Consider the following 17,059-nt stretch of genomic DNA (forward strand, 5'->3'; position numbering starts at 1 on the left):
CCAGAGGAGCTGGATGCGTGAGGGAGAACCAAAGTGGACAGTGAGACGTCTCTCGAGACGCAAACAGATCCACTTATAATTTCCATATCAGCTCCACCACCTCGGGGGTGGAGCCACCATTCCCCGGGCCTCGGCCCCTGTCTCGACAGAGTGTCTGCTCCTATATTCTGGACCCCGGGGATGTAGGCTGCCTTGAGTGACAGCAACTTCCCCTGGGACCACAAGAGGATATGGCATGCCAGCGCAAACCCCCTTGATATAGGCGACTACCGACGTGTTGTCGTATGTACTACACATGGTGTCCCCTGAGACCTGTGATAAAGCTCCTCAGAGCCCGGAAGACAGCTAACATCTCTAGGCTATAGAATGCCAGGAACGATGATGGTCTTCCCACAGACCTTGAGATGAGCGACCCTCAGGATCGCTCCCCAACCCGTGAGGGAAGCATCCGTCGTTAGCAGTTTGCGACGACAAGGAGCTCCCAGCACTGGGCCCTGGGACAGGAACCAAGGTTTCTTCCACATAACCAAGGCACGTAGGCATCACCGCGTGACCTTGATTGTGCGAAATGGGTTGCCCCTCGGGGAAAAACCCTCTGGTCCTGAGCCATCACTGCAGGGGCCTCATGTGCAGCAGTCCAAAAGGTATCCCGTTGGAAGCTGCTGCCATGAGACCCAACAGTCTCTGGAACTGTTTGACAGTGAGTAGCTGGCCTAGCTTTACACTTCTCACAGCTGCCAGGATGGAATCGAAGCGTGGCGATGACAGGCGCGCCTGCATCGACACTAAATCCCAAACCACGCCTAAAAAAGTGGTCCTCTAAAATGGAGAAAGCACACTCTTCTTGGCGTTCAGCCGTAACCCCAACTCTTTCATATGGGCGAGAACAACATCTCGATGTTGAACCGCCATCTAATGCGACTGAGCTAAAATCAACCAATCGTCGATGTAGTTCGTGATGCGAATACCCCGGAGGCGCAAGGGCGCCAGAGCTGCATCCACGCATTTGGTGAAAGTGCGGGGTGATAAAGCCAGGCCGAATGGAAGAACTCGATATTGGTATGCTTTGCCCCCGAAAGCAAACCTCAGGAACTTCCAATGACACGGACGGATGGAAATATGCGTCCTTGAGGTCTATCGTGACAAACCAGTCCTCGGACCTGATCTGTGGCACGATTTGTCTCAAGGTTAACATTTTGAACTTGAGCTGCATGGCAACTCGAAGATCTAAAATGGGACGCAATCCCCCGTCCTTTTTTGGAACTATGAAGTACCGGCTGTAAAACCCGGTTTCCCTGTTGGAGGGGGGTACATATTCTATGGCCCCTTTCTCTAACAGAGTGTTTACTTCCTGTTCCATAACCAGAACCTGCTCGGGGCCCACCACTGTGGGCAGGACCCCCATAAACCGCGGTGGGCGTTAATAGAATTGTATCTAATACCCTTTTTCCACGGTCTGCAGGACCCAACGAGAAACATTTGACAGTAGCTTCCACGCTGTCAAAGATTCTACTAGAGGTACCAGTCTCTCGAGACTGGTTTCTGGATTTTGTTGCTGTTGAGTAGTCGGTTCGTCGCCCTGTAACGGCGCACCGGCAGGGAACGACCAAACAGACTGCTCCAGCACCCTCCTCAGAGGGGGCGGGCATCCCGAGGCCACTACGTTTCTGGGTGGACCTTGAGATATGTGCTCGCCGGAGACTGCTGCGCCCTGTGACACCGGAGGCGGCAGGGTTGGCAGAACGGTCCCCTGAGGGCACCGAAGAGAGACGGCACCGTATTTTTCTCCTGCTGTTGAGTAGTCGGTTCGTCGCCCTGTAACGGCGCACCGGCAGGGAACGACCAAACAGACTGCTCTAGCACCCTCCTCAGAGGGGGCGGGCATCCCGAGGCCACTACGTTTCCGGGTGGACCTTGAGATATGTGCTCGCCGGAGACCGCTGCGCCCTGTAACACCAGAGGTGGCAGGGTTGGCAGAACGGTCCCCTGAGGGCACCGAAGAGAGACGGGCACCGTGAAAAGAGGTGTTAACCGCTCTGCTTCGGGGGGACTACCCTCATTTGTCCTGAGCCCTCAGACATCAGGACTTTTTCCCAGCAGCCTTCTTGGCGGTAATAACGGTCCGCAGATCCGTTTTACCCCTCGAAGACTGCTGGGTTTGAGAGCGCCCTCCGTGTCCCCGAGATTTTTGTGGGGGAGCACGAGAGGACACACTCTGTTTTTGAGTGGCACGATGTTCAGCGCTCTTTTTAGAGGAGTGAGGCTGCTCCCGCTCAGCAGCCTCAATGAAAGAACGGCGGGGGAGAAGTTTTGTAATGCAGCTGCCTGTTTAGCAGCTTCCTGAGATTTAGCTACCGCACTGTTTACTGCATCACCAAATAAACCAACAGTGGAAACCGGAGCATCTAAGAGAACGTGCTTTTCTTTCTCTTTTATATCGCTCAAATTGAGCCACAGATGCCTCTCAGTGGCCACCAGGGCTGCCATAGACCGCCCGATTGATTTAGCGGTCTCCTTGGTGGCCCTGAGAGACAGATCTGTGGCTCTGCGTAGTTCAGCCACTGTGTCAGGACCAATTCCCCCGCCCTCCTCTAAATCCCCCAATAATTCTGCCTGATAGGCTTGCATAATAGACATCGTATGCAGACACGCTGCAGCTTGACCAGCGGCTGCATACGATTTATGAACCAGAGATGATGTGAATTTTACTGGCTTAGAGGGAAGTGAAGGAGCTTTCAGGGAAGATGCCGTTGCTGGAGAGAGATAGCTCGCAAGCGTCTCCTCCACCTTCGGCATCTCCCCATAACCATATTCTTTATATTTGTGAATGGAAGAATAGTGGGATGTTTGTGGTGCATACACTCTGTATGAAACCGGTTTTCCCCACGATTTCGACACCTCGGTGTGGAGATCGGGGAAAAACGGAAGGCTTCTTCGCTGAGGCTGTGTACGAGATGGCAGGAAGCGTTCGTCGAGCTTACTTTTCGAACGAACGTCCTGCCTATCCTCTGGCCACTCAATAGATAATCTGTGAACTGCTCTCGTGACAACATCGAGCAATTCCTCAAAAGCGTGAGACTGAGGTGGCGAATCCTCAGACTCAGCTTCAATACTAACAACGTGCAGGGATGGACACACACTCTAAACTGCTGCTTGCTCGCCATACTGAATATATATATATATAATATAGACAGACAACACCAAATAACAAGGACAGATTCAACACAGAGCGCAACTGAAGACTCAGAAAGCTTTCGTTTTCTGTTTCGGGCCGGCTTTTATAGCTTCCTGGTACGTGACGTCACCCGCCTCTGACGTTCTGCCACACCATTGGACTGATTTTACATGTGCTTCAAGACGTCATCACGCAAAGCGTTCCCATAGCGTCAGTTTTCGACGCAACGGGAGTTCCCTTGAAAGGGAACGAAATTCACTTTAAAGAAAGGCTTTGTGCTTTCTGTTTGAGGTCTCTGTGAAATTTTTAAAGTCGCTTTCAGAGCAGTCATGTCCGTAATGGAGAACTGTCACGCCCGTAACATTGTTTTTTTTTGTTTTTTACATAAATGCGAACACGAAAAATAAAATAAAAATAATATTTTATGTTCTGTGGAGGCCGATCTTTATTCATCCGGTGGGTATATATCTTTTGGTTTGCACAGTGTAATTTATAGAAGAATTACTAAAACATATTTTGCCACCTAAAAGTTAAAGATTTTTTTTGTGTCACGTCACGTCACATGTGTATTTCCCTCATAATAAATATAAAATTTAATGTGTAGACTGATATTTTTCTAATGTCTTGACTCCTTTATTTTTCTAATGTCTTGACTCCAAAATATTGGTATTAAATGTATTTTCTGAGAATTTATATTTCAAGTTTTGACTGCAAATGTTACGTCTATAACACTGGAATCGCCCAATTTTAACGAATTTATCCTCAACTAGTTTTTGTGGTGTAGGTCTACGTATTTTATTATGTTAACTTAAATAATACTAATAGTAATTTAAAGATGTGGTAGCCCTACATCTTACACATCGTGGAAACAAAATAAGAATGGAACTAAAATATGGTAGTATCGCGCTACAGCGCACATTCTATCAGCAGCAGTTCTGGCGCCTCAGTCGCAATACTGTAAAACTCGACGTTCACATCACATGTTAATGCAGCGGTAGAGTTACACTCACAGGACACTGTGCACTTATTCGCAATCACAAAAGTTCATTATTTGCTCGTGCTTTAAAGCTTTGCCGGGTAAACATTTCATTGGCATTCTGTTCTGACATGATGCATTTTTTCTAAGCGCGAACTGAAGTGCGCGCACTGTCAAACAGCGCCAAACTGGATTTTTGTTGGGTCAGACCCATCTGATATCGAAGGGGAGCTGATAACGCGAGATCAACATGGAGCTAAATGGAAAAAAATATCACCAAACAAGCCACTTTGAAATGTTGCTGTTTTCATGTATATAAAAGTTGGGTGACCCTCCCCCTAGACTAAAAAAAGTTGAATGACCCTCCCCTCAACAAAGAATAAAAAGACATGACCCTCCCCTATTTTCCTCCGGTGGCCCCTTCCATAAATACCGAACGGTCCCTTAGCACAGTAATTCATTTGTTGGGATGATTCAGCTTACACAGAGCTTGCAGAACAGCTGACATGATGGTAATAATTTAAAATTGCTGAGTTTCAATTGTATTGAATAGAGATTGCTTTGTACATTTTCCAAGTTCAAGATATCTCTATGTGTTGCTGAAAGAAGATAACATAACTGACATATAATTCGGTGGCTAATTAAAACACTGGGCAAAAACATAAAGCAAATCTGTAACATCACTGGTTTCAGGATTTACCATGGTAACAAGGAATATTTCCAAAAATATACTAGAATTTATTTTCTGCTTATTTTCTCTTTCCGAGACGCTCACACGTACAGAGATGTTAATTAGATCAGTAATGACTTGTCTGATGGGTAAATAAAGTTAAAGGACAAGTTCGGTATTTTACACTTAGAGCCCTGTTTTCAGATCGTTTCTGATGAAATAGAACGGTTAAGATTGAAATTTGGACACATGCTGCTGGCCCGAGAATTTTCGGTTTCTGTGGTCAGTTCCCAAAGGATAGAATCAAATCTGCACTGTATTAGTTTGTGCTGAACATCCCATAAAAGAAAAGCAGCTTAATGAGCCGTTGGTCTGAATGAATATCTCATCTGCATGTTCTCAGTAATCACAGCTTCATTAATGGGATTAGCCAAAAGTTTGACTGATTTTGCACCCTGAGAAAGAACTACACACTCACCTCTCTGGGGGATAGTCATCTCTGTCTCATAAAACAGGGTTCTGAGCAGTTAGGCACTTTCTTTGATTGCTGCAGAATGAAGATCCATGTAAATTCATGCAATAGTAAAACAGCAACAGCAGCCTATTGGTTTCCAACACGTCTCTGTGATTCACGTTTTATTTTGTAAATGAGTAAATTATCCAGTACTGTTTCAACTACTGTCCTTAAAGTAGCCAAATCTCTGTCCTACAAACCCTTTCGTCAAAATTAGTTTACCGATATTCCATTCAATTCTGTTTATTGTTTTCAGACTAAACTATTAACAGTAAACCAATAAAGTAATATTTCTGTATGTATAGTTAACTGCAGGCGGTAGATCCTTTTCCTATGTGGCTCCTAAACTCTGGAACAGTCTTCCTAACATCGGGAAGCAGACTCACTCTGTCAGTTTAAATCTAGACTAACACATCTCTTTGACCTGGCATACACATTGAACATTATCAATTTCTAGTATTCATCAGATCAGTAAAGTGATTGTTAGGCTGCATAAACTGGGAACGGGGAACACTTCCTATAACAGGGTAAGTGAACTTATAAGTTCACTTGTAGTACAGATGCAGTACAAATGAGAAACGTAGTTGTGCACTTAAAGTTTACTACTCTTACACTTAAACTACACTTAAACCTATACTTTTTACATACTAAAAGTGGGCCAATTTAGTCCCAAACAGTATTGAAATAGTACACTTACAAGTTTACTAGCACATTCACATACATAAAGTATACTTAAAAATATACTTGAACATTGAAGTTGGAAGTTATACTTCTTTTTCATAAGGGACTTTTTACTTTTTAATTATTTTCCTTCCAGTTTATTTATTGTAAATGTTCCCTGCATGCCCTGATGTTGTAGACAGTAATCACTGAAGTTTTTCCAATGTCCATTTCATTTTTGTCTACTTCAGTCTCATCTTTGAGGACGTTGGTCAAATGGGACACACTGCGCATGAACTTCTTTTCATAAATGCATGTGCCGGATCATGCGTCGCCTCCGATGGAAGATTTGAGTGGTGATTACATCAACATGCTGCCAACCCAAACCCTAACCCTAAACACTGTCCAAAACAGCATTATTCCATCAGTGTCAAAGGTCGGGGGGTTCTGGGTGTTAGATACAGTAATCTGCAGCATTAGTCTGAACTTCGGCACATTGGATTCAAGTTGTCAAGAATGAAATCGACAAAGCTTGATTACACATTGTATTCTTCCATTTAATACAATTCTTTAGTCCAAAACTGAAAGTATAAATACATCTATTTACAATAAGTTTCACAAAAACAATATGCATAACTCTAATGTATATCTGCCCCAAAAAGAAAGGGCTGAAACAGAATAGAAAGTGAAATACAGGGAGTGTCATTTCAATCGTTTTAGCCTACATGTGATATTGTGTTTTTTTTTAAATATTTGTCTGTTTATTATTTGTGTTTTGGATCATGTGTGTCCTTAATAAAAGCTTTGATAATCTATGAGAATTCATTTTAGTGAGAAAGATGTTGAAGCAAATGTACAGTCTTATAATTAAAAATGTCTTGCATACTTTCAGCTGGATGAGAGAAATCATGTGTGATGAACATCAGGGCTGGTGTGTGATGAACGAGGTAGATCTGTCTAAAAGTCTAAGAAGGGTGAATGTCCATGATTCGGCTAATTATTCCAGAATCATAATCTGTATCACAGCGTCTCTCATAATGAGTCATACTACAAAGTTGCTGTTTTTTTAGATACCTAGTATTTCACAGTCAGATATGCTACACCGAATGCAAGGGTTGAACATGGGTGCATGTTGAACAATGCGAGGAATATGAGTCATACGCCACAGGCTCTCTGAGTCTGCTTTTAGACGTCGCAGCTCCTGCCACTGCTCTCACACTTCTCTTATTCCGAGCACGTAGAGCTGCTTCCCGACGCTTTTCCTTAATGAATCCTCCGTCTTTCTCTAGCCCACCCAACCACTAATTTTCCTCCCTCACTCTCACCACTGATCTTTCTCTTTGTCTCTCTCTCTCTCTCTCTCTCTCTCTCTCTCTCTCTCTCTCTCTCTCTCTCTCTCTCTCTCGCTCTCTAACCCTCTTGCCTGTAATGGTAAAATCACAGATATTGTCACATCGGCCTCACGACTGCCGAAACATGAGGCTCTTCTGTTTTAGAAGGCAGAAATATGTAGAAGGCAGAAATATGATTTTATGGGTATATGGGTATATGGTATATGGGTATGGGTATGGGTATGGGTATGGGTATGGGTATATGGGTATGGGTATATGGGTATGGGTATGGGTATGGGTATGGGTATGGGTATGGGTATATGGGTATGGGTATATGGGTATATGGGTATATGGGTATGGGTATATGGGTATATGGGTATGGGTATGGGTATATGGGTATATGGGTATGGGTATATGGGTATGGGTATGGGTATATGGGTATGGGTATATGGGTATATGGGTATGGGTATATGGGTATGGGTATGGGTATATGGGTATATGGGTATATGGGTATATGGGTATGGGTATATGGGTATATGGTATATGGGTATATGGGTATGGGTATGGGTATGGGTATGGGTATGGGTATATGGGTATATGGGTATGGGTATATGGGTATATGGGTATGGGTATATGGGTATATGGGTATGGGTATGGGTATATGGGTATGGGTATGGGTATATGGGTATATGGGTATATGGGTATATGGGTATGGGTATATGGGTATATGGGTATATGGTATATGGGTATATGGGTATGGGTATGGGTATGGGTATGGGTATATGGTATATGGTATATGGTATATGGGTATATGGGTATGGGTATGGGTATGGGTATATGGGTATGGGTATGGGTATGGGTATGGGTATATGGTATATGGTATATGGGTATATGGGTATGGGTATATGGTATATGGTATATGGGTATATGGGTATGGGTATATGGTATATGGTATATGGTATATGGGTATGGGTATGGGTATATGGGTATGGGTATATGGTATATGGGTATATGGGTATATGGGTATGAGTATATGGTATATGGTATATGGTATATGGTATATGGTATATGGGTATATGGGTATGGGTATGGGTATGGTATATGGTATATGGTATATGGGTATATGGGTATGGGTATGGGTATATGGGTATATGGGTATGGGTATATGGTATATGGTATATGGTATATGGTATATGGTATATGGGTATATGGGTATGGGTATGGGTATATGGGTATATGGGTATGGGTATATGGGTATGGGTATGGGTATATGGGTATGGGTATATGGGTATATGGGTATGGGTATATGGGTATGGGTATATGGGTATATGGGTATATGGGTATATGGGTATGGGTATATGGGTATATGGTATATGGGTATATGGGTATGGGTATGGGTATGGTATATGGTATATGGTATATGGGTATATGGGTATGGGTATGGGTATGGGTATATGGGTATATGGGTATATGGGTATGGGTATATGGTATATGGTATATGGTATATGGGTATGGGTATGGGTATATGGTATATGGTATATGGGTATATGGGTATATGGGTATGGGTATGGGTATATGGGTATATGGGTATATGGGTATGGGTATATGGTATATGGTATATGGGTATATGTCACCATGCACATAAAACATCTGTTGGACAGAAAATTTATAAGGCTTTTTAAAAATGAAAACAGTTTTTCTTCACTAAACCTAGAGGTGGATGATTCAAATATATCTACTGTTAAAATACAGGCACTCAGAGAACACATACAAACAGCTGGCAATTTTTCTCACAGAGAAATATATATAAAAAAAATACATATCATATAAATTTATAACATATATAAGACCAAAAACATGAATACAGTACCTAGCAAAAAATACTCCTTAAACACTCCAAAGCTGAAGTACATAAACAGTGCAAATAGATCCGAAGTACTGAACCGAAACACTGATCATTTTCACAGAAGCAGAATAGTCAGCAAATCAGGTTCATGTTCAGGTTATTCTACTACACATTCAGTTGACTGACACTGGTGCTGAGATGTCAGTAGATATGATCCGAGTAATGTCCCTTCTGCTCTGTGCTTGAGTTACAGGTGAAGTCATGTATTACTCACACTGTTTTACATAGGAACATTTTCATGTGTACAGACACTGTCCCCAGATTTCACTTTGCAGTCTCTTGACAGACAGAGCGATAGGCAATATCAAAATAACAGTCTGGAACATCAGAAACACTTCTGTGATGCAACACAGATACGTAAGCGTGCACAAATTTCACTCCAATCATAGTTAAATATAAAAATTAAAAATAATAATAATCTGTTCATTTGTCATGCAAAACATAAGTTCACATTATCTTGTCCTCATACATTTGACCTAGCATAAATAAATCAATAAATAAATCAATAAATAAAAGTAAGTAAGTCCTGGCACTGACTGCAAACTGCATGTGATTTAATCATACATGATATACATGTTAACATAATAAGTAGCTGTCATTCTTTTATCAATGTTCATATTTCTTTCAAAAAGCCTTCCTTTCCTTTCCTTGCAGTTTTACAGAGATTTACATAATTTTCTTTTGCATCCTCCTTTCATAAAAATGCTCAAGATGAAAGCAGGGAAAGTTGCAGCATTATCAGGGACTCTCCTGTTTCTCCAATGACCCAACCATATTATTCCTCCAATCCATAAACTGACACACACACACACAGAGATCCTCCATGGCGCTCCTTCCTTTGAGATTTTTACCTAATAGAAACATGAGTCTTTCAATGTCACAAAAATGTTTCCAAAGGCCGTCAGTGAGAGTGAGGAGATGTTACAGACTACTTACCATCAAACACAGGCCAGCGGATGAGGTTTAACAGCAGAAACACTCACAGCGTGTACAGCTCTGAGCTGAAGATGCCAGCCTCCTTCTTCTCTCTCCTCCGGGACCGATGAGCCTTCCAGCAAGCGGCCGCTACCAGCAGCAGGACGAAGCCCAGCACCAGCAGAACCAGCGACACCACCCGGGTCTGGGGCAGCGTGTTGAAGCTGAAGGTGACGCCACTGCCCGCCACACCGATGACCAGCGAGATCACCCCAAACGGGAACACACACCGGTACCAGGACTCCTCCGTGCCCCCGGTGGCCTGGGCCAAGCGCTCCAGAGTGGACAGATCCTCCGGTTCTCTGGCCCCAGCCGTGGGGATGGAGCCATCGTGGGACAGGCTGCGGTCTGGGTCCGGCTGAGCCGAGGCTGGGGGCCGGCAGGGCAAACGGCCCGATGAGCAGCCCATCTCACTGACACCACTGACGGCTCCTCTGGGGGCTGATCCTCCTCCTGCCGACGGCTTCAGGAGAGAGCATTTGCCTGGGAAGAGGGATATTTCTGGCTGTGATCTATATATAGAGCAGGATGAGGACAGGACGAGTCATGCAGTCGTTATATGCTGAGAAGACAGGTTTACTCACTTCCTCTCTCAGGCTGCGATGTGTTCCTCGTTCCGGTGCATTTGTTGAGTCTCCCCTGCTTGTAACAGCAGCACATTGTCTGTTTTGCTAGCAGAGCTGACTGAGTCTACAGTGCAGAGGGGCTGGGAGGAGCCAATGAGAGCAGAGGGGCTGGGAGGAGCCAATGAGAGCAGAGGGGCTGGTCGGAGCCAATGAGAGCAAAGGGGCTGGTCGGAGCCAATGAGAGCAGAGGGGCTGGTCGGAGCCAATGAGAGCAGAGGGGCTGGTCGGAGCAGTCTGATTGGCTGCTTTTCTCCTGATGGCAGATGGTTTGAGAGAGCTCCAAACACAAGTGTTATTGATGATGCTGATATATCCACAGCGTATGCCTCCTACATTCATGTCCATCTCATGCCCTCTCACGCTTTTGCTCGTTCTTTTTTTATAAATACATATAAAAGGTTTGAATTCACTGAATTCAAAAGACGAAACAACAAGACCATAAATGAATGAAAGAATGCATGTGTGTAAGCTTGATTATAAACACACACAGTAGAATAGAATTTTGCAAAGCCACATTTTCAGCAGCCATTTCTCCAGTCTACTTAGAAAACACTGTTCTACATCTTCATCTTAATCATCATCATTATAAAGTAGTTTGGAAATTGATAGACATTTCTTATTATTAATACAATTGCAAATTATTGTACTCAATGAAGTTTGCAATTGCAATAGAATATAAATGTCTCACCTGGAAACCTTTTTGAACAGTTTGAACTTCTTCAATAGTGAAGAAAAGACACTGGGATAAAAATAAAAAAGTTAAATTATATCATAATCAAGACTTTATAGGTTAATATATTCCTGTAATGTCAACTCTCTAATGGAAATGACAATGTTGATATGTTTGTTCTGGGCGGAATAAAAATGCTACACTGCTGCTTCTGCTATTGATCATTGCTGTTACTGCTGCTTCTTCTTCTATCTCATCTAACAGATATATTCACTCAGTTAATGTCAATAGCATGTTCTCCACATCAGTACTCGAAGAAAGCCCAATTCATACTAGAAACAAAGCAACGCACATGGAACATGATGGAAAAAGAGAGCTATTTATCTGCGAGAAGCTTTTGATGCAGATGCTCAACATCTGCAGTCCATGGCTAATTCTATGCTTGCTTCTATTTATACAGCCACGGATACCGAGCCGGGGGATTCAACGAGCACAGAGTAAGAACAATGTGATCTGATTTTGCTGGATCACATTCTGCACAAATAGAGAAATTTAACAAATTACAAGAACATTTGGTCTAAGGAGCATTTCTGGAAGCAGCAGCTGGTACATACAGGTACATAAAGGGCTTCTTGTGTGAGCTCTGCATGCATTCAGCTTGTGCTGCTGTATATATGCACCGCATGAGTACATGCATAGATAGCACTATTAGCTGTATGTATTTTTTCTCTGTCCAATGTACGGTTCAGGTCCATGTCATGGGAAGTGTAGCCTGTGGGGTCCCATCCAATAACTATGAAAATCCCATGTAATGTATGTTGTCGGTGACTCGACACAGAAGGAACGAGGAAAGGCGCGCCCAGGACGAGTGAGAGGACAAGTTTTTTTTGTGATAAATTGTGTGAATCGAGCATAGGAAATGAATGTTGACTATCAGATGAACCCGAGGAGCGCGTGAGAAGATGCCATATGTCTGTTCACCTGACGTTAGTGCCCTGACTCTCTAATGCCCAGCGAGGCACGACTGGCACACTGAGCTCTGCCTATCTCCACCTGTCACCCGATCTGCTGCCGTTTGTGCCAGATTATCAATGTATCTCAGCCACTGAACAAGCCTACAGCGACAGATGCACTATAAGGGGAAATGTCCTTTTCCTCTGCTTATAGCCGTCGACGTGAGGAGTGTGAGAGTCCTCGATTCTCCACAGCAGCTGCAGCACACACTAGTCACGACCTGGAGGACTGGATGCTCCTGATGGGTAATTAGCCCAGTTCTGTAGGAGCACGTGGGCGAGAAATATCATGGCATGAGGACCTCTGGTGGATTGATTTTGAAAGTAGAGGAAAAGAGCTTGGAGGATCTCTTTTGTTGCATCTTATCCATATTGTATGAAGTGAAACGGGGGCTGACAGAGACATGCTTTCAGAGAGATATAACACACTCTAGGGAAAATCTGAAGAAATCCTGAAGGGTTCACAGTGCCAAAGTCTGAGTGATCATCTAAATCAAGGAATTTCACTCAAAGGGCTGTGAAGAGACTGAACGAGGTCAGTGGAGAAAATATACAGGATAAAAAAGCCAATCGAGTTTTCAGTAACACTTAAAAGATTCTTCACATGAACATAAATTAAGGGATAGTTCACCCAAAAAAAAAAAAAAAACAAAAAAAAAAAAAAAATCGAACCCTTTACTCATGTCATTACAAACCTACAACATTTTGATAAATGTCAAAAAGTCTGTCACGAACTGGCAGTGTAGATAAACACGAAGAAGGCTAATTAGTTCAGACAGTCTCTTTACTTGATAATTCACTAGATACCCAACAAAGAGGGCAGGAGAAAGCACACCACATCTATTCACAGACGAGACCAAACAATGAAACACAAACAGAACAGGACTTAAGTACACGTGATAATAAGGGAGCTAATGAGCGCACAGCTGAACATAATGAGTAACCAGGACAACCAACGACGAACTCAGGCAGAAGGACATGAGACACAAAAAGCCCAAACTAACAGAACTGTGAAACAGTCAAACGGGGCTGGAACAACATGGCGGGAGTAAATGATGACTAATGATCCTTTAATGCAATAGCTAACCAGAGTAGCAACAAACAATATTTTGATCTTGATTAATGTTCATGGGCTCGTTCTTCGTACGTTGCTTATTACATCCGAGATCAAATGACACATCCAAGATACCCAGCAAGCAATAGCCGTCATTTCAACGTCTAGGTTAAATATAGACCTAAAATAGACCGGCTATTTTGTAACCCACTTTTAGCCCAAATAACATTTAATCTGGTTTAATGTATTTTCTTCCAAAATAACTTGCGAGATGTATGATATTCCATCATATAAGCAAAGTCAACTGTGATGACAAGGTGTTTGGATTACTTTATTTGTCATATTATAAGTGTAGGCTGTGCGTAGCCACGATTTAGCTCATATTTAGACCCGGCTATTGTAGCCCACTTTTAGTCAAAACGAATTAATTGTATATTTTTTGTGCCAGACAGTGCATGAGATGGTTGATATCTTATCATGTTCGCATTGGTCATAATATCTACAAGGTGCAATGTGTCATTTAACGACATGGTCGATGTGGTCACGATTTAGCTCTGAAGTGGACGGGCTATGTGCAGCCTGCTGTAGCCCACCCAGCGAAATCGAGGAAATCTGGTCTACGTACGACCAGCAATTGTATAAGAATAAAATTAAAATTGTTTTCACACACACAGCATAATGTTTGCTGTCACACATAAACATAACATTCATACACAATCTACGATATTATTTGACTGTCTGTCTATCATTTTTAAATAAATAAAATGCAATTACATCACAACCGCTAGATGGCAACAGAAACCACTGTTAAATATAGACCCGATATAGTCCGGCTATGTGTAACCCACTTTTAGCCCAAATAACATTTAATCTGGTTTAATGTATTTTTTTCCAAAATAACTTGCGAGATGTATGATATTCCATCATGTAAGCAAAGTCAACTGTGATGACGAGGTGTTTGGTTTGCTTTATTTGACATGTTATATGTGTAGGCTGTGCTTAGCCACGATTTAGCTCGTAGTAAGACGGGCTATTTTCCCTGCATGCAATAGCCGTCATTTCACCGCCTCGGTTAGTAAAATAATATTTATTTATAAATAAAAATCAAATTCCAATTCTCAACCGCTAGATGGCACAAGCGAAGCCGTACTAAGACATGACTACTGCTACTCATAGCTGCTACTGGGACTACTGGCATCGCGCGACTAGATCACTTTAGCCAGATCTCGCGAGAAACATTTCCGCCCTTTTCAAATGTTATTTTACACGAGCCATACAGCCATTTTGCACCTGTAGAAGAGCAGAGCAATGGACGAGCGAAACTCGTAACACTTCTACTTCGATCTTGTAAGTATGAGTGTCTTTTTGACATGTTCATTATTTAAATTCATTATTTGTTATAATGTGTAGGAACCGTGACATAGCGTTAGCAAAGAGTTTTTTTTCTCCAACAAGTTAACGTTATCTGCACGTGTAACTTTACTGCACGTGCAACTTTACTACCCTTAAACTAAAGTTGATCTAAATTCAAGCTGGTAAGCATGAAACTTACCATTACTAATTTTTTATTATTATTGAAGATTAATATTGTGAAATATGAGTTTTTGATTTAAGGCAAGTTTTCAAAGTGCTTCACATACAACTTAACAGCAACATAATGCAATATGAAAAGACATGATAAATAATCATGCATCTTAACTCTATATTGGCCAGCTAGTGTGCATCCAAGCAAAAATGACAATTACTGTAATTAGTTAAAAATTATGGTCAACAATGCTTTTCTTGTGCAATAATTTTTTTTATTTTTCTCGTTTGGCAGATGCAGTGATGACCAATTTTCCTTCAACAAAAGAATTGGAAATAAAAAAATGCTATTTCTTCTCATTTTAAGCAGGCACCAGGGGGTGGTGGGTATGGGAGTAAAGGGATCCATTGATTTGTTTTATAAAATTAAATTCTTTATATTTTTATTATCTTGAGTTGTTTTCCCATATTTTCTAATTTTATTTGCTCATTTTTATGTTTGTATGTTGTCTAAGTTGTTAATATTATTTTTTTTAAATAAATCCTTTTTTAAATGTTTTACATTTGTTTGGATGATTGTCATTTATGAAAACCTGTTATATTTGAGTGAAAATAATCTTTTAGCCTCATTTTGTTGTCTATTACATGTATATGTAGTCCTTCAATAGCTGTGTAATTGATGATTAGTCTATTCTTGGGCTATGGTTAGACGTCTATTAGATTTTCACTGACAGCCCAAATTCAGCCTTGTTTTAGCCTAGACCCATATTGACTGTCTATTAGACGTATATATGTAGTCGTTTAATAGCCGTCTAATTAATGACTAGTCTATTCTTGGGCTATGGTTAGACGTATATTCTAGGGCTATGGTTAGACGTCTATTCTTGGGCTATGGTTAGACGTATATTCTAGGGCTATGGTTAGACGTCTATTCTTGGGCTATGGTTAGACGTCTTTTCTTGGGCTATGGTTAGACGTATTTTCTTGGGCTATGGTTAGACGTCTATTCGTGGGCTATGGTTAGACGTCTATTAGATTTTCACTGACAGCCCAAAATTAGCCTGATTTTAGCCTAGACGTCTAGGCTATGTTTAGACGTCTATTAGACGCCTATTAGACGCAAAATTGCTTGCTGGGTAATATCATCGTGCTAATCATGATCTGGCTAACTCGGTTCTTCGAACACACTTGCCGGATAGGATTAGTATCGCTGGATTGAGTTATCTGAGATAATTGCGCGTTCATGCGCTGGGTTAAAAGGGGACATGTATCGATAGTAGAAACATTGATCAGCAACGCTGCTATTGGCTGTTCAGCGTGGCCAAAGAGCGCGCACAGTTTTTCTCCTCAGCAGAGCAAGAACTAATAGTCGAAGTTTATTCGGAATTTTAATGTTTTAATGCAAAACGCCAGGGAACACCTCAAAGTCTGCAAAAGCCAGGAGAGAGGGCTGGCAAAAAGTAGCAGACAATTTAAATCCGTTAGAAGTGGCCATGTTAGATGTTTTTTTATCACTTATTAGCTTATATTTTTGTATTTGAATAATTGCATAATTACTTTGTTCATTGTAATGTCAGAGTCACCACACTAGAACATGGGAACAAACAAAAGTGAAGTACAAAAATATTCTACATAATGGTAATTTTTTTTGTTATATTATAGTCTCTTTTATAAAAGACACTGTTAAATAAATGGTTGGCTGTTTATAAAAGCAACCAAGAAAAAGGCTGAGCAAAAAAAAAAAAAAAGAAGAAAAGATCTTAGTAGCCTACACTGTAAAATAATTTTTGCTGCATTAAATTAAGGCTGTATAGTCATTTCAACTGTTAAATCTTGAGTAATGATTAATTGCTTTGACAAAACTAATAAACTTATATTAATGTAAAAATATTTTTCCAGAGTGTAGTTCATATAATGACATTGTGTTTTCCTCTTTTGTGCACTTTTACATAATACACCAACACT

At 41.6% G+C, this 17,059-nt stretch overlaps 1 protein-coding gene and 2 long non-coding RNA genes across 3 annotated transcripts in view; 1 reads left to right on the plus strand and 2 right to left on the minus strand.

Annotated features, from left to right (window-relative positions):
• Positions 1-4,593, minus strand: part of LOC309484701 — a 6,131-nt gene extending 1,538 nt beyond the window's left edge. Inside the window, exon 1 of the long non-coding RNA XR_014200948.1 lies at positions 3,426-4,593. This is a non-coding gene — a long non-coding RNA (uncharacterized lncRNA). The remainder of the gene's footprint in view (positions 1-3,425) is intronic.
• Positions 4,594-9,142: 4,549 nt separating this feature from the next.
• Positions 9,143-10,944, minus strand: LOC309484786 (uncharacterized protein). The gene is made up of 3 exons (XM_082151172.1): positions 10,792-10,944; positions 10,169-10,690; positions 9,143-10,083 (listed from the first exon to the last, which is right to left on the minus strand). The coding sequence occupies exons 1-2, from the start codon at positions 10,865-10,867 to the stop codon at positions 10,212-10,214; spliced, it is 555 nt and encodes a 184-aa protein (XP_082007298.1). The 5' UTR covers positions 10,868-10,944; the 3' UTR covers positions 9,143-10,083; positions 10,169-10,211.
• Positions 10,945-13,750: 2,806 nt separating this feature from the next.
• LOC309485278 lies at positions 13,751-15,652 on the plus strand. The gene is made up of 2 exons (XR_014201129.1): positions 13,751-14,917; positions 15,390-15,652. It is a non-coding gene; the product is annotated as an uncharacterized lncRNA (long non-coding RNA).
• Positions 15,653-17,059: the final 1,407 nt, after the last annotated feature.

The sequence above is a fragment of the Leuciscus leuciscus genome (assembly GCF_965113295.1).
Source record: "Leuciscus leuciscus genome assembly, chromosome: 21".
Taxonomy (NCBI): Eukaryota; Metazoa; Chordata; class Actinopteri; order Cypriniformes; family Leuciscidae; genus Leuciscus; species Leuciscus leuciscus.

Bases quoted from the DNA above. Each gene is read 5' to 3' on its own strand.
- LOC309484786 (XM_082151172.1), bottom strand. From the start codon at position 10,867: ATGTGCTGCTGTTACAAGCAGGGGAGACTCAACAAATGCACCGGAACG. The intron at 10,691-10,791 runs GTGAGTAAACCT...CCCTCTTCCCAG, and splicing joins ATCGCAGCCTGAGAGAGGAA to GCAAATGCTCTCTCCTGAAG.